At 44.1% G+C, this 26,940-nt stretch overlaps 1 protein-coding gene across 3 annotated transcripts in view; it reads left to right on the top strand.

The window, feature by feature from the left end:
- SH3GL1 (SH3 domain containing GRB2 like 1, endophilin A2) overlaps positions 1–26,940 on the top strand; it is a 78,453-nt gene that overhangs the window by 46,108 nt on the left and 5,405 nt on the right. Inside the window, exons 2-9 of one of the 3 annotated variants that reach the window (XM_026720342.2) lie at positions 8,451–8,519; positions 12,869–12,941; positions 15,104–15,247; positions 19,083–19,216; positions 20,765–20,923; positions 23,040–23,143; positions 24,410–24,537; positions 26,868–26,924. In XM_026720342.2, coding sequence (XP_026576127.1) covers positions 8,451–8,519; positions 12,869–12,941; positions 15,104–15,247; positions 19,083–19,216; positions 20,765–20,923; positions 23,040–23,143; positions 24,410–24,537; positions 26,868–26,924 — 868 coding nt within the window. The remainder of the gene's footprint in view (positions 1–8,450; positions 8,520–12,868; positions 12,942–15,103; positions 15,248–19,082; positions 19,217–20,764; positions 20,924–23,039; positions 23,144–24,409; positions 24,538–26,867; positions 26,925–26,940) is intronic. The other 2 variants (XM_026720343.2, XM_026720344.2) reach the window with 2 other exon arrangements.

The following is a 26,940-nucleotide window of genomic DNA, read 5'->3' on the forward strand; positions in this document are numbered from 1 at the left end:
TCCGTTGCATTGCTGTCTTGAAATAATTTGGGTGGAGCTCATGGGGGTCTTTCTATTTTGCACCTGTGTTTTTCCAAAAATAAGACCCTGTCTTATGTATGTTTTTTGCCACCACAAAAGGCACCAGGTCTTATTTTGGGGGGACGTCATCCACTGAATAACCTCACTTGCGCGCGTTGCCTCCAGCCTCCTTTTTGTGGTCAGAGACCTTCAGGAATTTCTTCTTCTGCAGCCAGCAAGGCTTTCCTGAAAGCTTCTGCAGCCAATAACAGAGTTTTGGATCGATCCAGAGCTTTGTTATCAGCTCCAGAGGCCTTCAGGAAAGCCTTGCCAGCCTTGCCGGCTGCAGAAGAAATGGGCTGGCAATGCAGGTATCAGGGTGTGCAAGGCCTGGCTACACCTGTCCAAAGGTAAGTAGTAGGGCAGCTCCACCCCCCACAATCCCCACCCTAGCTTAAATTTTACCCTTCCACTCTGAAGTGGGTGCGACCTTAATTAGGGTTTATTTTGTGGATAGGGCTTATATTGAGCTAACACGTTAAAAATCAAGCTAGGACTTACTTTCAGGGTAGGTTGTATTTTCGGGGTATGTAGCTAGTCTTCAACTTATAACCATTCATTTTAGTCACTGTTCAAAGCACTCAAAAAAGTGACTTTCACTTTTAAACCTCAAGTGCTTTTCACACTTACAACGGTTGAAACATCCTTATGGTCACGCGATTAAAATTCAGACACTTAGCAACTGGCAGGTATTTCACTCTCCTGGAGTAATGTGATCTGCATTTGCGATCTTCCCAGCCAACTTTGGGCCAATCACCAGGAGACGATGAGTTCTAGTCCCACCTTAGGCATGAAAGCTAGTTGGGTGACTTTGGGCCAATCACCAGGAGACGGTGAGTTCTAGTTCTGTCTTATGGATGAAAGCTAGTTGGGTGACTTTGGGCCAATCACCAGGAGACGGTGAGTTCTAGTCCCTCCTGAGGCATGAAAGCTAGTTGGGTGACTTTGGGCCAATCACCAGGAGACGGTGAGTTCTAGTTCTGTCTTACGAATGAAAGCTGGCTGGGTGACTTTGGGCCAATCACCAGGAGACGGTGAGTTCTAGTTCTGTCTTATGGATGAAAGCCAGTTTGGTGACTTTGGGCCAATCACCAGGAGACGGTGAGTTCTAGTCCCGCCTTAGAGATGAAAGCTAGTTGGGTGACTTTGGGCCAATCACCAGGAGACGGTGAGTTCTAGTCCCGCCTTAGACATGAAAGCCAGCTGGGTGACTTTGGGCCAGTCCCTCTCTCTCAGCCCAACCCCCTAACCTCACAGGGTTGTTGTGGGGAAAATAGAAAGAGGAAGGAATATTAAGTATTTCACCACTCGGAAATCACGTCTAAAGTAATACCGGCAGAATAAAAACATAATAAATAAAGATGGTAGCTGCTGCCGAATGCTCATAGCCATTATAAGCAAAACACACACACCCCCACCCACTATAAGTAGAATCCGGAGCAAATATTGGCAATAGGAGGTTGCTGAAATTATGGGGTGCCAATCTCAACCCTGGTTTTTCCTGTCTTGCTCCCTGAGAGGTAAGGCAGTTGAGCAACTGTGTTTTTCCGCAGCCTTCGTTCCAGATCTGCTAGTTCTCGCAACCCTTGGCCTCCCTCCAAGTGGTAGCTCATTTTCCCGAGGTCCTGGAGGAAGCCATGTCCTCTTGTCGGGCCTGGTCCCTTCTTAAGGATCTCTGCTGATCCAAGGCAGAATCCTTTTCGAATCCTGAACTCTCAAGAAAGCCTGCCAGCCGAAGCTTGTGTGGGCGCAAACGGCTTCAGGGAGCAGCACGGATCCTCTTTGGCATAGGCGGGCTGGCAGGCCGGCAGAAGTGGCTGGAATGCAGGGGGCGGGGGGTGGGTGGGCTGTAGGAGTTCCCCCTTGACACACTTGGACCCATCCCCAGCCTGAGTAGCCGGGGAGAACGTGCCAAAGGAAAAAAAAGAATGTTGCCAGAAATGAAACATGCGTGGGAGGTAGGATTTACTTTGCATTGGGTAGCATTGCCTTGCCACCAATTGTGTTACAATCAGTTGTGTAGCGTTGCATTGCCACCCATTGTGTTGGAGCCAATTGTGTTGCCTTGCATTGGAACCAATTGTGCTGCATTGCGTTGCCACCAATTGTGCTGCATTGCATTGCAACCAGTTGGGTTGCATTGCATTGGAACCAATTGTGTTGCATTGCATTGCCACCAATTGTGTTGCGTTGAATTGGAACCAATTGTGCTGCATTGCATTGCAACTGGTTGGGTTGCATTGCGTTGCATTGCATTGTCTCCAATTGTGCTGCATTGCGTTGCCACCAATTGTGTTGTAATTGTGTTGCATTGCATTGCCACTGTATTGTGTTGCATTGCCTTGCCACCAATTGTGCTGCATTGCATTGCAACCAGTTGGGTTGCATTGCGTTGCATTGCATTGTCTCCAATTGTGCTGCATTGCGTTGCCACCAATTGTGTTGTATTGTGTTGCATTGCATTGCCACCGCATTGTGTTGCATTGCATTGTCTCCAATTGTGTTGCATTGCATTGTCTCCAATTGTGCTGCATTGCATTGTCTCCAATTGTGCTGCATTGCATTGCAAGCAGTTGGGTTGCATTGCCTTGCCTTGCCACCAATTGTGTTGTAATTGTGTTGCATTGCATTGCCACCGCACTGTGTTGCATTGCCTTACCACCAATTGTGCTGCATTGCATTGCAACCAGTTGGGTTGCATCGCGTTGCATTGCATTGGAATTCCAATTGTGTTGCATTGTGTGGCAACCAACTGCGTTGCATTAGATTGCAACCCATTGCATGGTATTATAATGCATTACTTGGCATGGCACGGCACGGCACGGCAGCTGTGACTCCTGCATCCATTTCATTCTCTCCTTCCCCACCTCCCTCTTTTATCGTTTACAGCTGGGATCCCAAATTGTTGGCACTTCTCCTTGAGACATGCCGGCCTGTGTGGTTAAGCCGGGTGGGAACCGATGGCGCCTCGGCCTCAATTCACGTCATCTTAACTTCAAGGGTGCCACGGCCGGGGCATTGCGTCACCCTGGGTTCAAAAGCTTTGTCTGTCCTTCCTCTCTGCGGAGTCCATGCTCGCCACGTTGTGGTTTTTGTTGTTTTCCCTCTTGCAGCTCAAGTCAAAAGTGTTGCAAGGAGGAAAAGCCAGCATAACAGAATCGGAAGGGACCTTGTAGGTCATCTAGTCCAACCCCCTGCCCAAGCGAGAGACCCAACACCGTTTCTGACAGAGGGCACTCCAATCTCTTATTGAAAGCTTCCAGTGATGAAGCTCCCACAACTTAAGGCTAGGCAACTTCAGGTGCCTTGGAAAATAGCTTGACCCCCTTCCTCCTCTCTGTGGCAGCCCCTCAAATATTGGAAGACTGCTCTCCTGTCTCCCCTGGTCCTTCACTTCCCTAAACTAGCCAGGCCCAGTTCCTGCAAACGATCTTCATAGGAACAGAACAAAATAGCAGAGTTGGAAGAGGGACCTTGTAGGTCATCTAGTCCAACCCCTTAATCCTACACCATTTCTGACAGAGGGCAAATCCAGTCTCTCCTTGAAAGCTTCCAGTGATGGAAGCTCCCACTACTTCCGAAGGCAACTTCTGTTCCATGGGTGGATGGTTCTCACTGTCAGAAAATTTCTCCTTATTTCCAAGTTGAATCTCTTCTTGTTCAGTTTCCAGCCATTATTCCTTGTCTGGCCTTCGGGTGCCTTGGAAAATAGCTAGACCCCCCCATACTCTCCATGGCAACCCCTCAAATATTGGAACAGAGCCGTGAAGTTTATTGAGCTATCTAGAATATGTTGGCCTCTCTCTCTTTCCCCTTCTTTAGCCTCACATACACTGACAAAAAGTCCGATCAGGGAGCGTTTTAGTGAGCTTTGTTCCACTTTATGACTTTTCTTCCTCCGTCGAAGCGTTGCATTCGTTCAGGGAGTCACCCCTGGTCACTGAGCGAATCTGGATTCCCCATTGACTTTGCTTGTCCGAAGGTCGCAAAGGGGGATCGATCACATGACCCTGCGACCGTCGTAAATGCGAACCAGTGGCCAAGCTTCTCGATTTTGAACACGTCGCCACGGGGATGCCGCAACAGTTACAAGGCGCTTTTTTTTCCCAGGACCGTCGTAAGTTTGAATGGTCACAAAACGAACGGCTGTAAGTTGAGAACGAGCTGTATTTTTATCCTGTTCCCTTCTTTTCTTTTCATGCCGGGATATTTAGCTCAAGGCAATAATAATAATAATAATAATAATAATAATAATAATACAACTGCACCCAGCTGAGCTGAGGAGGCTGGCTTCCATTTGCTGTATCATGCACACTGCGTGCACAAACGATTCATTTATTAAACCATCGATACAAACGTCCTTTGTGATAAGGTTGGGGTTGTGTACTGTACAGTATGTGTTTTAGAGGAGTCACGTGGATCAAGGCCTCTCGGGCGTGGCGGCAAACCGAAGAAAAACATTGATAATTTCTTGGTTTGATGGTTGGGAGCCAGCCAGAGTTTATGACACTCAGGTAGCCTTCCCGTTTATAATAATAATAATAATAATAATAATAGTTTTAATAGTTTTAATAGTAATAATGAAGAATTAGTGAATAATAATAATATTAGGTGAACTATGGATACAAACTTGCAAAGAAAGGATTGAAAATTTCGCATTTGTTGTACATGGATGATTTGAAGCTGTTTGGTAAAACAAAAAGTGAACTGAATTCACTAATTGAAAGTACAAATAAGGGTTTAGCTAGGACATCGGCACGCACTTTGGAATTGAGAAACGTGCAACAATGGCAGTCAAAGGAGGCAAGGTCATAGAAGATGATGGAATTGACCATGAAGAAATGATAAAGGCAATGAAACCAGAAGCAGAGTACAAGTACTTGGGGATTTTAGAAGCCTCTGATTTAATGCATAATAAAGTCCAGGAATCAACTTCGGCCAAATACTTTAGAAGAATTCGCAAGATTTTGAAGTCCAAATTGAATTAGGAGAATTAGAAGCACTTTATTGTCATTGTACAAGTACAACGAAACTGTGGATGCACCCCAGCAACAGTTCGCAATACAATAAAACCAAAGCACTTAAAAATGAAGATAAGAAAAATAAGAGTACCCGCATCTCCGTTTGCAATTTGAGAGTACAATATTGAGTGGTGTAAACATGATAAAAGCAATAAATACCTGGGCTATACCTGTGATTCGATACTCTGCAGGAATAATCGACTAGACCCAGATGGAGCTGGACAATTTGGGTGGAAAAACAAGGAAGTTTATGACTACGAATCGTGCTTTGCGATTCATAAAAGTGATGTTGATCGATTATATCTATTGAGAACAGAGGGTGGTCGAAGTCCCCTACAAGTAAAGCAGACTGTAGAAGAAGAAAGTCACAGCTTGAATGACTACATCCAGAAAAGTGAAGAGCCAGTGATCAAGGAAGTACATAAAAGAGGCCTTTTGAAGACAAACCAAGTCAAAAGCTGAATGCAAAAAAGAAGCAATTGATAAGCGAATTGAAAATTGGAACAAGCGAAGCTATGCACGGCCAATACCTGAAAAGTATTGAAGGCAAAAATGACCAAATGCTTACATGGAATTGGCTAAGAATACTGAAAAAAGAAACTGAAGGCTTTATTTTGGCTGCTCAAGAACAAGCCTTAGACACAAATTGCATGAAGGCAAAGATTCAGCAAGTCACCACCAACAGCAAATGCCGCCTTTGTAATGAGAAAGATGAAACGGTTGACCATTTGATCAGTGGATGCCGCAAACTTTCACAAACCGGCTACCTAGAACGCCACAACCGAGTTGCGAAAAGCATTCGCTGGAAACTATGCCAAAAGTTTGGATTTGAATATAATAACAACTACTGGGAACATCCGGTTGAGAAGGTTCTGGAAATGAAAAAGTCAAGATTTTGTGGGACTTCAGAATTCAGACAGACAGGCCTTTGGCCCACAACACGCCTGACGTAACACTAGTTGAGAAGCAAAGGCTTTGGTTCATTGACATTGCAATACCTGGTGATGCACGAGTTGTAAACACACAGCAAGAAAAAAAATCACAAAGTATCGGGACTTACAAATTGAAGTTGAGCGACTTTGGAAAAAGAAATCGTGTGTTATCCCAATTGTAATTGGAGCCCTTGGAGTAATACTTAAAGGGCTGCCTCGCTATTTGAAAATCCTGAATTTATCAGACTTGAATACCCTGATTCTAGAAAAAAACCACCCTACTTGGAACAGCATATATCCTCCGACGCTACCTGAACAGTTCCTAGGTCCTTGGTTAGGACTCAAGCTGTTGAGCTACCAACCAGCCCCAAAGGCTGTGAATCTCACCAAAGATTTAATAATAATAATAATAACAATAACAATAATAATAATACTTTATTGTCATTGTATGTACAGTATATACATACAATGAAATTCACATAACACCCAGAGATCAGACTCAACACACACACACATGACAATCCCCAAACATAAGTTATCATAAATAAATTGTCGAAATTGTGAGTGCTCCAACAGAGGAGGTTTTTAAGAAGAGGCTGGATAAGCGTTTGTCTGAAATGGTTTATAGGGTTTCGTGCCTGAGCAGGGGGTTGGACTAGAAGACCTCCAAGGTCCCTTCCAGTAGTCCACTTTTGGTCTCTCCACCAATCTGAATATTGCATCCAGTTTTGGTCGCCACGATATTAAAAAGATGTTGAGACTCTGAAAAGAGTGCGAAGAAGAGCAACTAAGATGATTACAATTAGAATTAGAATAGAATAAGGAATAAATAAGGATGAATAGAATAGAATAGAATAGAATAGAATAGAAAAATATGGAATGGAATGGAATGGAATACAAAATATGGAATGGAACAGAACAGAACAGAAAAATGGAATGGAATGGAACGGAAAATATGGAATAGAATAGAAATATGGAATGGAATACAAAATATGGAATGGAACAGAACAGAACAGAAAATATGGAATGGAATGGAACAGAACAGAACAGAATAGAAAAAATGGAATGGAATACAAAATATGGAATGGAACGGAACAGATTGGAACAGAAAATATGGAATGGAATGGAATGGAATATATGAGATAGAATAGGATGAGTTGAAAGGGACCTTGGAGGTCTTCTAGTCCAACCCCACTGCTTAGGGGCCTGGAGACTAAAACATATGAAAAGCGGTCGCAGGATTTGGCTACTCTAGAGAAAAGACTAGGGGTGACATGATAGCAGTCTTCCAGTTAAATGAATCCGGCTTCTCCACCGGCTTGCCAGAAGTTCGCAAAAGGGGATCACGTGACCTCCGGGGACACTGTGACTGTCCTAAATATGAGCCAGTTGCCAAGTATCCAAATGTTGATCACGTGACCACGGGGATGCTGGAACAGTCGTAAGTGTGAAAAACGGTCCTAAGTCACTTTTTTCAAGAAGTGAGGGGAGCCAAATGTCCACTCATAAAATATTTCTATGGTCTTTTTAGAGTTGCCAACACAAAGGGAGCGGGGAAAGCGGCAGCTTGGAAATCAAAAGTGCATTCCATAAATAGTTTTTTCAAAGATAGTAACTAGGAGACTGAAGTTTCTGCCATGCAAATATCTAACTGGAGAACATGATTGATGACTCTGGGCTATGGAGATGTCCCATTGGAGGATATGAATTACGATACACCCAGAGGTTTCGGGGGAAAACCGGGGTCAAGGGTGACAGTGAATTATGTGCTTCAGTGTTGGCTCCACCCAGGCAGTGCCGGACATGTTAACCTCCCAATAAATCCTTTTGAAGTTTTGGAAGTTGGGCTCAAGACTCATGATTTAAGTGGGTAACTGCCAGAATCCTGACACCGTTGAAACTTTGGCCACTAAATGAACAGTTATAAGTCGACGACTAGCTGTATATGAGAAGGAGGATGTACAATTCTGCGTTTTGATTAGGTATTTGAGATAAAACGATTGGCGTCCTTTTGATTGGGAGATCATTTAGATTTAAAAGTGTTATTGCGGTTTGTTATATTTGTCGTAAGCCTCCCGGGGCGGTATTGAATTAAGTGGTCTCAAAAGTACCTGAAATAAATACATTCCTGTGCTGGCTGTCTTCATTTAGCAGCCACAACTGGGATCAGCAACACGTCCCATTAAGCGAAGCAGTCGCTAAGTGAAACTGCTCCTCTCCACACGGTCTTCGTTTAGCTGTCGTTTGCTTTGCCAGCCCGTGAAAATTGCAAATCGAAGGATCGGTCGTAAAGTTGTTATTATTTTCCCCCTATCCCTGTTGTAACCATGAACGGTCAGTCTCCGAGGCGGTTGCTAAACGAGAACTACTTGCAATAAGTAAATGCTCCTCTTTTTTAAAAAAAATAATAATCTTTTTTTGTTGTTGTTGTTCACAGCTGGTCAGTGAGAAGGTCGGCGGGGCGGAAGGAACCAAGCTGGATGAAGACTTCAAAGAAATGGAGAAGGTGTGTAAAGATAAACAACTAACAATGCATGGGGAACATGGTTTGTGTGGTATGGGCAGTGTCTACATCAGGGCTCTCCAAATTTGGCAACTTTTAAGACTTTGTGGACTTCAACTCCCAGAATTCCCCAAGTGATTCTCTTGCCTGGGGAATTCTAGCCGTTGAAGTCCACAAGTTTGAAAGTTGCCAAGTTTGGACATTCATTGTGATGACCCAAAGGGATGTGACGTAAAAGCAATACAGTCAGATAAGCAATTACAGTCCCTTTATTATCTCCAACTTTGTCCCCAGTGTCCAAGTTACCTTCGGGCTGAAGAAAAACATAGGCGTTTGAAAGGATGTTTTTTAAAATTTAATTTCGATTTAAGTCTGCAATTTAGAGGCCGCATAATTCCACACGCATCTGAGCAGCTTACACCTTTAAAAGGGAGAAGCAATCACGATAGAAAAAAGAACATGGATGCACAAAAAGCAACAATTCATAACAGTTTTTTAAAAAAATCCTACAAGGTTCGTATCCCAAGGCCTGGGAAAAGAACTAAGTTTTCAACAATTTCCAGGATATAAACTTGACGGCAAACTGCACTCCTTACTGGCACTGATGATGTTACCTAGTTGGGTCATGAAACATCTGCAAGAAAAAAAGCAAGCTACAAATATTCTCCTTTTTTAAACTAAAGGCCAGTGTAGTGCTTTACTGTATTTTCTTGCCGTTCTGCTCCAGACATGACATATTCCTCAAATTGTTTATTCTAACAAGGGATTTGCCAAATCCCTTCACTGAATTTACTTTGCCTTCAAAAAAAAAAAATACATCCATCGAGAACAAGTTTTCCCTAGGAATTTGTGCAAAACCCTTGAAAATCACTCATCTAAACCAGAAACTTAAAAAAAAACCAGACAACCTGGCAACCTGGCATTTCTGTTGCTAAGTGAGATGGTTGTTAAGTGAGTTTTGCTCCATTTTGCAACCTTTCTTGCCACCGTTGTTAAGGGAATCAGTGCAGTTTTGAAGTTAGTAACAAAACAGTTAAGCCAAACTGAAATTCAATGTAGACAAAATGAAATTCAGTGTAAAAGTCCTACACTTAGGCGAGAAAACCAAAATGACACATATAGACTGGGTGAAACCAGGCTTAATAGCAATAGTAACTGTGAGAGCGATCTTGGAGTCTTAGTAGACAACCAGCTAAATAGGAGCCAGCCGTGTCAGGCAGCAGCAGCCAAAAAAGCTAATGCAATCCTAAATTGCATTAACAGAGGGATACAATCAAGATCAAGGGAGGTACTAATACCACTCTATAAAGCCTTAGTAAGACCACACCTAGAGTACTGCATCCACTTTTGGTCACCACACTATAAAAAAGATGTTGAGACTCTAGAAAATGTGCAGAGAAGAGCAACCAGGATGATTAGTGGACTAGAGACTAAAACATAGGAAGAATGATTGCAGGAACTGGGCCTGGCTAGTCTAGAGAAGAGAAGGACCAGGGGAGACAGGACAGCAGTCTTCCAGTATTTGAGGGGCTGCCACAGAGAGGAGGAAGGGGTCAAGCTATTCTCTCCAAGGCATCTAAAGGCCAGAGAAGAAACAATGGATGGAAACTGAACAAGGAGAGATTCAACCTGGAAATAAGGAGAAACTTTCTGACAGGGAGAACAAATCAACCCATGGAACAGAAGTTGGCACTTGCCATCACTTGAGACTTTCAAGAAGAGATTGGACTGCCATCTGTCAGAAATGGTGTAGGGTCTCCTGCTTGGGCAGAGAGGGTTGGACTAGATGACCTACAAGGTCCCTTCCAACTCTGATTATCTTGTTATCTGTTAAGTCAATTAGCTGAAGTTGTTAAGTTAGCCACAAGGTTGTTAAGTGAATCTAGCTTTCCACATTGTCAGAAGGTCATAAAAAGAGGTCATATGATCCTGCAACATTGCCACCGTCATAAGTATGAACCAAAAGCATCTAAATTTTGATCGTGTGACCATGGGTATGCTACGAAAGTCATAAGTGTAAAAAACAACGGTCACAGGTCTCTTTTTTCACTGCCATTGTAACTGTGAACAGTCACTCAATGAAGAAGCTGTAAGTTGATGAATACCAGCATATAAATTTCCACGCAGGCTTGTAATAGTTTTCAGAAGAAATGAAACCAAACTCCCGTTCCCTGCCCATTAAAAGTTAACATATTGAAAGCAAGAAATATCAGTAGAATAAGAATGGAACAGAGAATAGGATAGGATAGAGAACAGAAATAGAGATAGAAATAGAACAGAAAACAGAATAGGAGAATAGATATAGAATAGGAGAATAGAATAGAGAATACAATAGAGAATAGAATAGAAAATAGAATAGAATAGAATAGAGAATAGAATAGAACTCAATTCTTTATTGGCCAAGTGTGATTAGACACACAAGGAATTTGTCTTCGGTGCGTAAGCTCTCAGTGTACACAAAAGATATAAGTGATGAATCATGATCATAGTAGTCATAAATACACGAATCACAAATCATAAGATACAACTCTTAGTGATAGTCATAGGTTACTAAATAAGCAGTCAACATAAATCATACTAGGAAACCAAGTAAAACAATATAAATCGTGAAGATACAAGCAACAAAGTTATAGTCATAAGAAGATAAGGAGATCCATAATGGGAAAGATGGGAAGAATAACAGTAATAAGAGTCTTGGTAAATAGTTTGACAGTGTTGTGGGCCTTTGTTGTTTAGCCGAGTGATGGCATGGGAGTCGAGGGAAAACTGTGCTTGTGTCTAGTTGTTATGGTGTGCAATGCCTTATATAACGTCATTTTGAGATAGATTGCCGTTTAAGTTTGCAATAGGTAGTCATTTCAATAGATTGAAACTTCTGGGCAGAATAATAACATCTTTGGCCTGGCAAATACAATGCAATTATATCTAATATTGTTCTGATAGGGAGGGCATTCCAGGGCTGGGTGTGGCCACTAATACAATTATTTGCTCTCAGGTGAGCAACCTGCATATATCATTTTCGCCGTACACCTGGCGCCATGCTCAAAAACACAACAGTGCCCAGCCTTCTTCTCTTTTGGGTAGAATTCATACAGTTTGCTCAGGAACCAGAGAATCTCTGTAGAATAATTCCATAATTCATGTCCCAAAGGTGTGGTTTTTTTTTCAAGAGGCAACTGGACTTTCTTGTTTTTTCCTTTGAAGACGTTTAGCTTCTCATCCCAGAAGCTTCTTCAGCTCTGGCTGGATGTTGGGAAAATGGAAGGATTTATACTCCTTGCAGGCAGCTGGTCATTTGCATCCCTTTAGAGCAGGGGTCTTCAAACTTGACAGCTTGAAGACTTGTGGACTTCGATTCTCAGAATTCCTTCTCCAGTCATGTTAGCTTAGGAATTCTGGGCGTTGAATTCCACAAGTCTTAAAATGGTCGACGTTGAAGACCCCTTGACAGCTTTAAGACTTGTGGACTTCAACTCCCAGAATTCCTCCTCCAGTCAGGTTAGCTCAGGAATTCTGGGAGCTGAAGTCCACAAGTCTTAAAATGGCCGACATTGAAGACCCTATGCTAGACCAGGGGTTTTCAAACTTGACAGCTTTAAGACTTGTGGACTTCAACTCCCAGAATTCCTCCTCTCAGTCATGTTAGCTCAGGAATTCTGGGAGTTGAAGTCCACAAGTCTTAAACTTGCCAAGTTGGAAGACCCTTTTTTTAAAGAGTCGTTGAGGCTACTTGGAGGTTTATTTGTGTCCTTGGGGTCACCTGCGTAGTGCAAATGGGTGCAGAACCTTCTTGGAACTGCTGAAAGGACCGCTGTAGACTGGAGATAGATCCTGTCATATCCCTTCTCCTCTGTTGAAAGAGGGCTCTTCAATTTTGACAGGTGGCTTCAAGGGCTCTCAAAACAAGAATATTCTATTCTATTCTATTCTATTCTATTCTATTCTATTCTATTCTACAGTCTATTCTATTTACTTCACAGTCTATTCTAGTCTACATTCTATTATATTCTACATTATTTACTCTACATTCTGTTCTATTCTATTCTATTTACTCTATTCTACATTCTATTCTATTCTACATTCTATTCTATTCTACTTTCTATTCTGCTTACTCTATTCTATCCTGCATTCTATTCTATTCCAGCCCTTTGAGAGCTGTAGGCCACAAAATTTCATTTTAACGTATGCCATTTAGTGTACATTCAAAGTGACAATAAAGTTATTTTAAGTTCTAAGTCGAAGGTTACTGAACGAAGTGTTGTAACTTGAGGACAATCCGAACCTCTAAATGCACCCCCTTGTATTTCCACATTTTTATTAACTTGGTCAACTCACAACTTCTGTTTCTGCAGAAAGTGGACCTTACCAGCAAGGCTGTGGCAGAAATCTTGGCTAGAACCACGGAATACCTGCAGCCTAACCCCGGTGAGAGTCGTGTCGTCATGGTCACAAGCCACGTTTGTCCCGTCTGTTGTGATTTTTGTTGAGAAAAAAAAAAGCTGCACGGGCCGTGTTCCCCACGGAAACTATAGAAATACGTCTCACTTATCTCTCGAGGGGAAAAAATGTTTTCCTTTCCTTTTCCCTTCCCTTCTTTTTTCCCCTCTTCCCTTGTCTCTTCTTCTTACCTCCCCTTTCTCTTCCCTGCCCTGCCCTTCCCTTCTTTCTTCCCTTTTCCCTCGCTCCTTGTTCTTTCCTTTCCTTCCATCTTCCCTCTCCTCTGCTTACTTCCTTCCTTCCTTCTTTCCCCTCTCCTCTCTCCTTCTCTCCCTCCCTTCTCTCATTCCACCCTTCTTTTATCCCCTCCCCTGCCCCCTCCCTCCCTCCATCCCTTCCTTCCTTCCCTTCCTTTTTTTCCCCCTTCTTTCTTTCCTGTGTTATGTTCCTAAGTCAAGATCTACCCATCGTTCACTTGAGAAGGCCAATTCCAGTTCAGTGGGCTATCCCAGCCATCGGTGATGGTCTTCTCTGGGCGATTTCCACCCTACGGTCCAAAAGGGCTGGGCTGATCCAGCCAGCGGGGCAGAATTCTTGTAACCTGTGGTCACTTCTTGGATCCAGCCTACATTCCTGCAGGCTTTGCAGCCCCCATTTGTGAAGTAAGCCCACCAGGGATTCATTACAACTTGGACACAAGGCTTCAAAAATTTCTCCGCCTTCTCCTCCCCTTCCTTTAAAAATAATAACCAAAAAGAAAAAAGAATTGGCAAACTTCACACCCAGTTTATTTTCTGCTCCAGATGCTGCAAAAACTGTGATTTTTTTTATTTTTTATTTTTTTTCAAAACTGAAAATCAGGTGAAACCGGAACTCTTATTTACTTGGGATAGTTCAAAAACAATATCCGAAATAGATGAAATACTTAATCTTACACATATTGACAGCGGCCAGAATGACTTACGTGCAAGTGTGGAAGGAGCGTGTGGCCCCCAACAGAAGAATTAATTTTACAAAAAAAATAAATAAATAGCAGAGTCTGCTGAAGTGGATATGCTCACACACTAAAAATAAAGAGAAAAAGAAGAATCGGAATCCTGCTCAGTTTGGCATAGATGGTACCTGTGACCCGAAAAGAGAGATAAGAATAGGATGACTTATAAGAGAATTCTCAAGGAAGTGATACATAAGGTGCAAATAGACAAAAGGGTTAAAGAGGAATAATAATAATAAATGTAAATAAAGGCAATAGGTATTAATTATATATATATATATGAATAGACGATAGAAATGTAATACTATATGTTCGCGTTAAAGCTGCTGAAAAAATTAATTAAGACGTGTATTGGTGGAAAACGATAAAAATTTATTGTTAAAAAAAAAAAGATGTCCTCTGAGCTTGTTGGTTTTCTTCCAGTTGTTTCATTACCCATCTGTGTATCATCAGTGGTAGAAGGGAGTACGGTTTCTTCTTATTTTTATATCCTTGTGGCTCACTTGTAAGACTGATGACGTTTCCTAGTTGGGTCATGAAACGTCTGCAAGATAACCAACAAGCTCAGAGGGCACCAGGGAGTCTGCAGTCCTCCCCTCCTCCTCCTCCGCCAACACCTTCTTCTCCTGCGCCTCCTCCTCCTCCTCCTCCTCCTCCTCTCTTCTCCACAAATCCCACTCCTTTCTAGCACTGATGATGTTACTTAGTTGGGTCATGAAACGTCTGCAAGGTAACAACCAAGCACCAAGGACCCTACAGTCCTTTCCTCTTCCTCCTCCTCCCCCATGCAAATCCCACTTCTTTATAGCACTGAAGACATTACCTAGCTGGGTCATGAAACGTCTGCAAGATAACGATCATGCTCAGAGAGGGACGCCACAGTCCTCCTCCTCTTCCTCCTTCTTCTTCCCCTGTTGTTCCTCCTCCCATTTTCTGCTCCTTCACCCCCCCCACCACTCTTTCAAGACCCACCTCCTTCTACCACGGATGATGTTACCTAGTATGGTACTGAAACATCGGCAAGAAAACCACCCAACTCCGAGAGTATCAAGGACCCTCAGGGTTCAACCCTGAGCTATATGACTATTGTATTTTGTGAGCAAGGCTGCAGAATGTGGACTCAACCGCGGCCATTTCCTTCTTTCCCTTGTGCCAGCCTCCCGGGCGAAACTGACCATGCTGAACACGGTTTCCAAGATCCGAGGGCAAGTGAAGAACCCAGGGTATCCACAATCCGAGGGCCTCCTGGGCGAGTCCATGATGCGATACGGCAAGGAGCTGGGCGACGATTCCAACTTTGGTGAGCATCTGCCTCTCCGCGAAAGGAATGGTTGGCGGAAAGTTACACCCGGCCTCTAGGTTAAAAAAAGATGGATGGATGATATAGGTAGATACTGTAGCTAGATTAGATAGATAGATAGATAGATAGATAGATAGATAGATAGATAGATAGATAGATAGATAGGATAAATATGATAGATAGATAGATAGATAGATAGATAGATAGATAGATGATAGATAGATAGATAGATAGATAGATAGATAGATAGATAGACAGACAGACGATAGATAGATAGATAGATAGATAGATAGATAGATAGATAGATAGATAAATATGATAAATATGATAGATGATTGATAGATAGATAGATAGATAGATAGATAGATAGATAGATAGATAGATAGACAGATGATAGATAGATAGATATGATAAATATGATAGATAGATAGATAGATAGATAGATAGATAGATAGATAGATAGATAGATAGATAGATAGATAGATAGGATAAATATGATAGATAGATAGATAGATAGATAGATAGATAGATATGATAAATATGATAGATAGATAGATGATAGATAGATAGATATAGATAGATAGATAATAAAAATAGATAGATAGATAGATAGATAGATAGATAGATAGATAGATAGATAGATAGATAGATAGATAGATAGATAGATAGATAGATAGACAGACAGATGATAGATAGATAGATAGATAGATAGATAGATAGATAGATATGATAGGTAGATAGATAAATATGATAAATATGATAGATGATTGATAGATAGATAGATAGATAGATAGAGAGACAGACAGACAGACAGATGATAGATAGATAGATAGATACAGACAGACAGACAGACAGACAGACAGACAGCACCCATGGCTCGCTTTCCCAGCTCTGCCCAGCCCGCACACCTCCGGCGCGGCCCTGGCGGGATGAGCGGAGGGCCCGGCGGGGAGGCGCTCGCTGCCTTGGCGAGAGTTCTGCTGCCGGGCAGGAGGGCCCGCCTGTCAGCTGCGCTGGGCGCCCCAGGCAAAGCTCTTCGCGCTTTGCCCGGAGCCAGGCAGGGATGGCGGCTGGGCGCTTCTCCCGAGGTGGGCCGATCCTGTGCTGCAGCCCCAGGAGATTCGCCTCCCCACGTGGGGTTGGGCTGCCCTCTCGGGCAGGGGAGGCTTTGTTGCAGTAGGGTGTCGTTTTTAAAATAATTCGCTTTACCTTTGAAGGCAAAGGCAAGGCGGCGACAGGAGCGCCTGAAGCCGAGTGTCCCCTCAGGGCTCCGGTTGCAGGGAGGAGCCCTGGCTGGCCGCACGTGGCTGCGCCAAATGCCGTGGCGTTGCTCTAACGCCGCGGCAGCAAGGGAGAAGGGAAAGCAACGGTGGCAGAAGGTCTCCCGATATGAAGTGCCCCACCAACGCAGGCAGCACCATATCCGGGCATGCAACAAAAGTACTTCCTAACGGCAAGCCCTCCCCGCCCGCCATTCCCCCCCCCCCCAATTTCACATGTTTAATATGGGCCTTAATTTGCGGGGAGGGGCTTAATTTGATTTTATGCCACTAAAACATGGTGGGGCTTCCTATTGGTGGAGGCCGTATTGTTGGAGAAACATGGTAGATAGATAGATAGATAGATAGATAGATAGATAGATAGATAGATAGATAGATAGATAGATAGATAGATAAAGATGGATAGAAAGTATAAGATAGATAGATAGATAGATAGATAGATAGATAGATAGATAGATAGATAGATATGAAAGATGATAGATAGATGATAGATAGATAAAGATGGATAGATAGATTAGATAGATATGAAAGATATGATAGATAGATGATAGACAGATAGATAAAGATGGATAGAAAGATTAGATAGACAGATAGATAGATAGATAGATAGATAGATAGATAGATAGATAAGAGAGAGGGGGGGAGGGAGAGAGATAAAATATATTTATATAGGAGGTGCAATGGCTCAGTGGTTAAAGATAGAATAACTTTATTGTCACTTTGGATGTACACTAATCATCATACTGTATATTAAAGTGAAATGTCATTTCATCCAGTGCTCAAAGGGCTACCACCTCTACCTCTTCCACTCTCTTCCTCCTTCCCTTTCTTCCTTGCTCCCTTACTCACTTCTTTCTCTCCTTCCTTCTTCCCTCTCTCCCTTTTTTCTATTTTCCTCCTCTCCCTCCCTTCCTGTCTCTGTTTTCCCTCTCTCCCTCCTTCCTTCCTTTCTCTATTTTTCCTCCCTCCCTCCTTCCTTCCTTTCACTTTTTTCCCTCCCTCTTCCTTTGTTTCTCTGTTTTCCTTTCTTCCTTTCTCCGTTTTCCCTCCCTCCTTCCTTGCTTGCTCTGAAAAACGCCTTCCAAGCGTACTTAAAGCTGGTTTCAGTTGAAGAGACACACACTGTGAATCCTGGCCTGTAACACTTGGATACCTTCCGCAAAACAGTGAGACAGACATTCCAGCCTGTGTTGCTGGCTTCCACAGGGCTTGTTGGTGCCAGGTCAGCTGATGTGGTCCAGATGTGGTGGGACTTTCAGAAGCATATCGAATTTTGGAACGATGTGCTAAGGACGATATCCCCTCCAGCCCCGCCCCCAAAAATAGGCCCAGGATAAGGGGCTGGGGGTGATCAAAAATGGCATTGGGTTGCCTTTAAAATAATGAATGAGATATGCATTAAATCATAATTTGAACTGCGGTTAGTCGGGTGATTCCTTAAGTGGTTCAACACTTCACAATTTCACGGCCACTTTGGAGGGCTTCCAGAGTCACAGCCAAAGGGCTTTTGTGGAACTCCGATTGTCTGGGTCTGTTTTAAATCATGATTTTTAAATTCATTTATAAATATCAGCCGAGGAAAACGGGAGAAAAGAAAACTAGAATCCTCCGTTGTGGAGAAGAGAGATTATTATATGTAGGCCCATTCTTCTTCTCTTGACGTCTCCTTATGCAGGACTAGCTGGATAACTATGTGGTCGGGCTTAGTTTTTTGGGGAGGAAAATAAAATTCTGCCTCTGCCCACCAACATCCCTCTGTATTCATCTGGCTAGCGTCCTGTCAGTGCGTGAGAGAGTTGAGGGCTGTTTGGAAAGTGAAACAGTATTTGTTGTGTGAGCAGGGAGCCTGGGCGTGGCTTAGCTCAACTGTTCTGTACTAAAGCTGCCTGGTGCTGTGAAACTAAAACTGAAGATCGTCTGCTTGTGTTTTGCCTTTGGAAGAGATTTCTTTTCAGGTGGGGAGGGGGAGTAGAACTCTTTAGCATCAGAGCGTGTTAATAATAATAATAATATAGGAAATACTAGTGCTCTGATGGTCTTTTTGACAAATCCTTTCTTAGTGAGCACCTAGAAGCCAAGAAGAACATATGTGCCAAGTTTCAAGTTTGTAAGCTTTACGGTTCTGAAGATTTTGTGATGATGCATGAGGGCTTTTTTGCTTTTTGATATATATATATATATATATATATAATTATATTTATCTAGGTCTGGCAAACTTGTTCAAGGCCTGACTTCCTGTCTAGGCAAAATAACATGTGAATTTTTTTTTTTAAAGAATCTTAGAATGTAAGGATTTTTCAGATCATCTAATCCAGTGTTTCCAACAGTGCATCTCTTCTTTAGATCTTCTCATAGATCCTTCCTGATCCTTCTGACCAGAGGGATCCAGGATTAATCCTTCCCTGATTATCTGCTTGTCTGCAATGCTCCTCATAGTTCGTAGGCCGGGTCAGAAATCTCTTGAGGCGTGAATATTGCTCATAAGGATCAGTCGATCCTGTTCCCTTCTCCTCCCAATTCCCAACGGATCTTCTCTTTTCTCCCGTCGGATAAAGGCGACGCCCTGCTGGACGCCGGCGAATCTATGAAGCGCCTGGCCGAAGTGAAGGATTCTCTGGACATCGAGGTCAAGCAGAACTTCATCGATCCCCTTCAGAATTTGTGCGACAAGGACTTGAAAGAGATCCAGGTAATCTCCTGAGGGTGTTTTTTTTTTTTTATCCTTGTCCTTGAAGGGAATAAGAGATCTTGTGGGGTCCCACCGTGATGGCACAACCGTAGCCCTTTTAAGAAGGGTGGCCTTCAACTCCCAGAATACCACAGCCAGGATTGGTGGCAGGGGTATTCTGGGAGTTGAAGTCCACCCGTCTTAAAAGGGACATGGCTGATTTACAGGAAGGCCTTACAAACTGGCTTTGGTTTAGGTCGTCCGATTGGTTTATGTGGTTCTATCTATATCCCGAATTGATTAGTCAGAAGCATTAAAATCTATTCTGATTTAATTTTATATTACATTGCCTGACTTTGCCCTTCCCCAGTTTCCTCCACAGCCAACGGAGCCACGCCCCCTGCTCTCTGTCAGCTGTTCGTCTTCTTGTGACGGGCGTTTATTGCATGACACCCTTATTCAGTGGAGAGCATTTGCAGTACAGGTGGTCCTTGACTTACATTATTTCATTTGGTTTGAAGTTACTATGGCTTTTTTTAAAAAAGTGTCTTATGACCCTTTTTCACACTTACGACCATCGCTGCATCCCCAGGGTCACATGATCAAAATTAAGACATTTGGGAACTGTCTCCTATTTATGACAGTTGCAGTGTCCTGGGATTGAAAGAAGGAAGGAAGGAAGGAAGGAAGGAAGGAAGGAAGGAAGGAAGGAAGGAAGGAAGGAAGGAAAGGACAGAAAGAAAGGAGGGAAGGAAAGAAGGAAAGGAAGGAAGGTAGGAAGAAAGTAAGGAAAGAAGGGAAGGAAGGTAGGAAGGAAGGAAGGAAAGAAGGAAGGAAGGAAAAGACAGAAAGAAAGGAGGGAAGGAAAGAAGGAAAGGAAGGAAGGAAGGTAGGAAAAAAGTAAGGAAAGAAGAGAGGGAAGGAAGGAAGAAAGGAAGGAAAGGACAGAAAGAAAGGAGGGAAGGAAAGGAAGGAAGGTAGGTAGGAAGAAAAGAAGGAAGGAAGAAAGGAAGGAGGGATTGCAGCGATGGTCGTAAGTGTGAAAAAGGGTCATGGGTCACAAAAGCACAGTCAAAGGAATAATCCTGATTCACTTAACAACCGTGTCGCTAATTTAACAACTGCGGCAATTCACTTAATAACCACGGGCAAGAAAGGGTGTAAAATGAAGCAAAGCTCACCCGACAAAGGTCTCATTTCGCTTAGCAACAAAAAAAAATATGACTCAGTTGTGACTGCAAGTCGTGGACTACCTGTATCTGTATAATATTGTGTAAATTTATGACTTACACAATATCATGCCGATGTAATTACTTGAACAAAATGACCTCATTTGCAGAGTCGTTTCGTTGCACGACCGATCCAGCTCACTGCAGGAGGATATATTCTCCAATTTAACCAGTGCTTGCTAACCACCGTTTGAACTGGGGCGGGGGGGAAGAATTTCCAATCGAAAGTAGTTTTAACTTGGAAAAGCTGAGCGTACCCCATCTCTACTGTTTTGTTTTGTTTTTTTTAACCATTTACTCCTCTTTTTCTCCTCTTTTCCTCTCCCCCCACCCAAAAAAGCACCACCTGAAAAAGCTAGAAGGGCGACGTTTGGACTTCGACTACAAAAAGAAACGCCAAGGGAAAATTCCTGACGAAGAATTGCGACAAGCTTTGGAAAAGTTTGAGGAGTCCAAGGAAGTGGCCGAGACGAGCATGCACAATCTTCTCGAGACCGACGTAAGTTGTGCGCCTTTGAGACCGAGAAGGGAAAGAGTTTGAAGCGCAAGTTGTCCCGTGTCAAAATCCTAGACCAGGCAGGCCTCCTCAAACTTGCCAACTTTAAGACTTGTGGACTTCAACTCCCAGAGTTCCTCTAGCCAGCCTTGTTCCAATACCTCGACGGGTGGGAAACTAATCATGGAGAGAAGCCACTTAGAACTAAGGACAATGACAGTCCTGACAGTGAGGACAATTAACCCGTGGAACAGCTTGCCACCAGAAGTTGTGAATTCTCCAACACTGGAAGTTTTTAAGGAAGAGACTGGATAACCATTGGTCTGAAGTGGTGTAGGGTTTCCTGCCTAGGCAGAGGGTTGGACTAGAGGACCTCCAAGGTCCCTTCCAACTCCATTGTTCTATTCTAAAATCAAAGGGGAAGCCAGATTCACTCCACCGTGTTACTAATTTAACCAGTGCAGCAATTCACTTAACAACTGGGGCAAGAAAGGGTCACAAAATGGGAGCAACGTTCACTTCACGACGTCACTTCACTCAGCAATGGAGATTTTAGTATTTAGTATTTGTTTGATTTGTCAATCGCTTACAAGATACAGGTATGAGAATAAATATAGTTTCGAATACGTGAGATAGATGCTTGTAAGAAAAATTTAAAAAAAAACAATTTATTTTAATAAATTTTGGGCTCGGTTGTGGTCGTAAGTCGAAAGACTACCCGTAAACACAAATTTAGCTCAACCAACAAAATTTACAGGCAAAATTTTCATGTCTTCTGGGGGTTAATCATCAGCACGCACAAAATAGACATTCCATTCCATTCCATATTTTCTGTTCTATTCTATTGTATTCCATTCCATTCTATCCTTAGAATTCCCAGGCTAGGGAATTCTGGGAGTTGAAGTCCACAGAATCTAAAATTGCCACGATTGGACACCCCTACGCTAAAGTCAGGCCTAAACGGGGGAGGAGGAGAGGGGGAAGCTCTTAATTAGGATACTCCTATTCCGGTATCAACAGTGGCTCAGTGGCTAAGACGCTGCCCTTGTCGACCAGAAAGGCCGGCAGTTCGGCAGTTCGAATCCCTAGCGCCGCGTCACGGAGCGAGCTCCCGTGACTTGTCCCAGCTTCTCCCAACCTAGCAGTTCGAAAGCATGTAAAAAAATGCAAGTAGAAAAATAGGGACCCCTTTGGTGGGAAGGGAACAGCCTTCCGTGCGCCTTCGGTGTTTAGTCATGCCGGCCACATGACCACGGAGACGTCTTCGGACAGCGCTGGTTCTTCGGTTTTGTAATGGAGAGGAGCACCGCCCCCCAAGAGCCGGGAACGACTAGCACGCCATGGGCGAGGGGAACCTTTACATTTACCTTCTTCTGGTATCTGTGAACACTAAATGGCCCAGTCCCGTTTGGAAAGGATTAAAGGTGGCTGTGATGACCCGGCACAAAAGCAACAAAGTCACAAAAATAGGGAAAGTCCCTTTAATACCTCCAACTTGGCCCCCACAATGTCCAGTTATCATCGGCTGGAGAAAAAATACTCTCCCAAGAACAATTTTTAAAGGGAAGATATTCTGTCCGAACTCAAAGTACATTTAAATTATAAAATTAAAAAACAACACAAACCACTTGCTGCAGCAATTAACGAGACAGGGCAGGATAAGGAATTGCAGACGTCAAAAAATAATGAAACTCACACAGTTGGGAGGACGCTAAAACTCAGATAAGACTCGACAAACCAGAATAATTTCACGCTTTGCTTCCAGCAAGTTTGTGGTGCGCAGTTTGCCCTTTTAAACAGTCTTCCCAGCTGCAGCTAATGAAAGGGGATCAGGGCCTTTTCCTCCCCCCTAAACCACGCAACCCACGTTGCTCCCTTCTGCGTTCCTCCCTGCGTGCCCTAGCATGAAGAGGGGGTGGGCCTGGGTCTTCCTTTGAATGCCCAGCCGGACTGTACCCTTCCCCAGTTTCTTCCACACTCCCACTCCCTGTCAGCTACTCGACCTTCCCCTCGGCATCAGATTCCAACAGGGGCACGACAGTGGTGCAGCAAAGGTGGAAAGATCATTGTGGCTAGTTCAACAAACCGTGATTGGAATCCTCTTTTATCTTGGCTACAGATCGAGCAAGTCAGCCAGCTTTCTGCTCTGGTGGATGCACAACTCGACTACCACAAACAAGCCGTGCAGATTCTGGACGAGTTGGCCGAGAAGCTGAAACGCAGGTCAGCTGGGGACTGGGGACAGGGTGGGGGCTAGGCTTTCTCAAAGGTAGTTCCTCGACATACGACCGTTTGCTTAGCGACTGCGGGAGGTTAACACAGGGCTGAAAAAGGTAATGTATGAATTTCTGTTGCGGTTGTTAAGTGACACACGCTTGATTTTTTTTTATGGCCCTTTTTTTAACGACTGTCGTTCAAGGCAAGTCACTGCAGTTGTGAACTAAATCACGCGGTCGTTAAACAAATCAGGAGAATCTTTATTATATATATTATTATATATATATTTATTATATTTATTATATATTATTATATATACCATTACAAATAGATAAATTAGAATTCTTATTTCAAAATGTATTGCCGGCATTTTGTTAGTTGAAATATGCCTTGAATTTACTTTTATTTATTAACAATGAAATGCTAACTTGTATCTTGTTTTTTTAATATATACATTTTATTTGTCCTTTTTGAAAACATATGTGAGTGCTTAAACAGTGTATTGCCTGGGTCAATTTATATACATAATATCGATAATAATAACAACAATAGGCTTCCCAAGATCACGAAGCCGACTCCTCGTCCTGATAAAACCGCTTTTATTTAGGTTAAACGGAATTCCTCTGCCAGCAAAGTCCCTGGAAACGGTCTTTCCAGAGAGTTCACAACTATAGACCTTTATCAGGCTTGCAGAGTTGCCACGCCGATATCTTCCAAGCACCACACTGTAGCAGCAATCACTTGGCAAGAAGTCAGGAAAAGATCTTCACCCTAATGAACTGAACTAATTGTCTTCTGCCTCTTTTATTCCCTACGAGAGGGGCCATTCAACGTCCACCTGTGCCTTTACTCTCCAGTCAACCCTTGTTCCTTACCTGTTCCTTTCTTCTGGCAGCCCTGTGCATGCGCACCCTGGGAACAGGCTCCAGCTGTTCTTCTACCTCACTGATGTCCAACTCCAAAGGCAGCTGATAACTGTCAGACGGCCCTGGCCCCATCTCTGCCTCCGATGCAGAGCCCTCGTCCGAGCCTTCCCCGGACTCCAGGGCCGGCCCATGTCCCTCCCTAACCTCCTCACTCTCCGAGTCTGCCGCCAGCTCCGCTGACCGCTGGCAGACCACAACAAATATTGACTTTTATATAGTGGTATTCTTCCAGCTTTTAATTATTGCCTTTATTGTCCAATCATTTGTAAAAACGAATCCCAGGTGGTAAAATATTCTGGTATTCCGACTGACAGTCTGTTGTGGTTCTTTTACCTCCGGTTCCCAGGGTGCGAGATGCTTCTTCACGCCCCAAGCGAGAATATAAACCGAAGCCCAGGGAATCCTACGAATTCGGAGAGACCTTGGATCAGTCCAACGGCGGGTTTTCCTGCAACCCAGCGCCCAAAGTCTCCGGTAAGGCCTGGCCGGACACTGACCGAAAGCTCGCCGCAACGACTAAAATGAATTTTAAAACAGTGCGTGGGTGTGTTTATCCCATTTTGTGAATGGCCTTTCGAGCTTAGCGGGAACCCATTTTGAATTATAAGACGCCTACTGGTCTGGTTCTTAAAAGCCCGGGGTTTGGGGGCTCCCCTGCACTTCTGGGGGAGCACCTGTGAATTGGAGGTGGTGGTGTGAAAAGCAAAGTTCGTTTACTGCTCTTCCTCCTCCAAGAGATCCATGTGGATGTCGATGTTCAGTTTTAACCGCAGGAGCATTTGAGCTAGATTGGTCCAGTGGGGAAGGCACAGGATTAGAAACCAGGAGATGGGGAGTTCTAGTCCCTCCTTAGGCATGAAAGCCAGCTGGGTGACTTTGGGCCAATAACCAGGAGACGGTGAGTTCTAGTCCCGCCTTAGGCAGGAAAGGCGGCTGGGTGACTTGAGGCCAATCACCAGGATATAGTGAGTTCTAGTTCTGCCTTAGAGGTGAAAACCAGCTGGGTGACTTTGGCCAATCACCTGTAGACTGGGAGTTCTAGTCCCTCTTTAGGGATGAAAGCCAGCTGGGTGACTTTGGGCCAATCACTAGGAGATGGTGAGTTCTAGTCCCGCCTTAGGCAGGAAAGCAGCTGGGTGACTTTGGGCCAATAACCAGGAGATGGGGAGTTCTAGTCCCTCCTTAGGCATGAAAGCCAGCTGGGTGACTTTGGGCCAATAACCAGGAGATGGGGAGTTCTAGTCCCTCCTTAGGCATGAAAGCCAGCTGGGTGACTTTGGGCCAATCACCAGGAGATGGGGAGTTCTAGTCCCTCCTTAGGCATGAAAGCTAATTGGTGACTGTGGGCCAATCACCGGGAGATGGTGAGTTCTAGTCCCACCTTAGGCAGGAAAGGCGGCTGGGTGTCTTTGGGCCAATCACCGGAGATGGTGAGTTCTAGTCCCGCCTTAGGCAGGAAAGCCGGCTGAGTGACTTTGGGCCAATCACTGGGAGATGGTGAGTTCTAGTCCCGCCTTAGGCAGGAAAGCCGGCTGAGTGACTTTGGGCCAATCACTGGGAGATGGTGAATTCTAATCCCGCCTTAGACATGAGAGCTGCCTGGGTGACTTTGGGCCAGCCACTCCCTCTCAGCCCAATCCACCTCGCAAGATTGTTGTGCCATGGAACATTAGATATGTTCGCTACCTTGAATTACTTCTAATCCTAATAGAGGTGGGATGAACGTTAAAAAAAAACATAAAACCACCTGCCCGGCATAAAGACATACGGAATTTCTGTCCCTGAAGTCCCTTGTCTTGAGCAAGTAGTCAGGCTAGATAATCTCCAGGCGCCCCTCAAGGTTATCCCCAAATTAATTGAAAGGGGGAGGGAGGGACGGAGAACCTGACCCCCTCAACCGCGTCCCAAGCAGAATTTATCTTTTTTTCCCATTTTCAGCGGTCCATTCTATCGCTGAAATATTTTGCCTGTTTTTTAAGGCAGGAAACAATAATGTAAAAGGGAGTCCTTGAGATACGACGGCATTTCCCAGGTTACTGGGATCTTCCCGTTTATGGGGGAACGGGAGGGATTCGTTAGGTTCGCCCTCACCCCTCCTAAGGCACCGTTGCTGTTTCTGCTTTTCCGCCTCGCCCCACGGAGCAGCATTCCTCTCCTCCCCTAGGCAAGGCAGTCCTCGACTTACGACCGCAAGCCCCCCAAGCCTCCGTTTGCTAAGCAAGACAGTCGTCAAGTGACTTCCCCACCCCCCCACCCCAATTTTACGACCTTTCCCGCCGCGGTCATTAAGCTGCGGTGGTTAAGCGAGTAACGCGGTGGTTAAGTTGAACCCGGCTTCCCCCGTTGACTTGGCTCGTCAGAAGGTCGCCAAAGGAGACACACACACACACCCCAGGAACGTCATAAATATGAGTCAGTGGCCAAGCCTCCTGATTTTGATCGCAGGACCATAAGTCCTATGTCAGGATTCCGGCGATCGCCCGAATGAAACCATACGCCTCGAGCCAAGCTTCAAAAACGCAAAAAAATCCTTCAAAAGACGACCTGTACGAAGTTGAAATTTCCAAGCGTAAAACGCCGTTCTAAGCGTGTCTTTTTTTGGGTGTGTGTGTGTGCCATTTTCAATCCGAACGGTCACTAAACGAATATCTGTAAGTCGAGGACTACCTCGTGTGTTTCGAGTCGTCGCCTGCGCAGGTCTTTTGTGTCAGAACGGCTGCGAGGGAGTGAGCGTGTCGTTTTTGTTTCGTTTCGTTTTGCTCCTATTCCATGTGTGTTTGTTTCTCTTTTTTTTTTTTTGCAAGCAGCTTCCTCTTCCTTCCGATCCGAAAAACCATCCCGGACCCCCAGCAGGATATTTTGTGAGTGCTTCTCCCC

Source organism: Pseudonaja textilis, chromosome 1 (genome assembly GCF_049901715.1).
Source record: "Pseudonaja textilis isolate UNSWEBS1 chromosome 1, rPseTex1.2, whole genome shotgun sequence".
NCBI classification, from domain to species: Eukaryota; Metazoa; Chordata; class Lepidosauria; order Squamata; family Elapidae; genus Pseudonaja; species Pseudonaja textilis.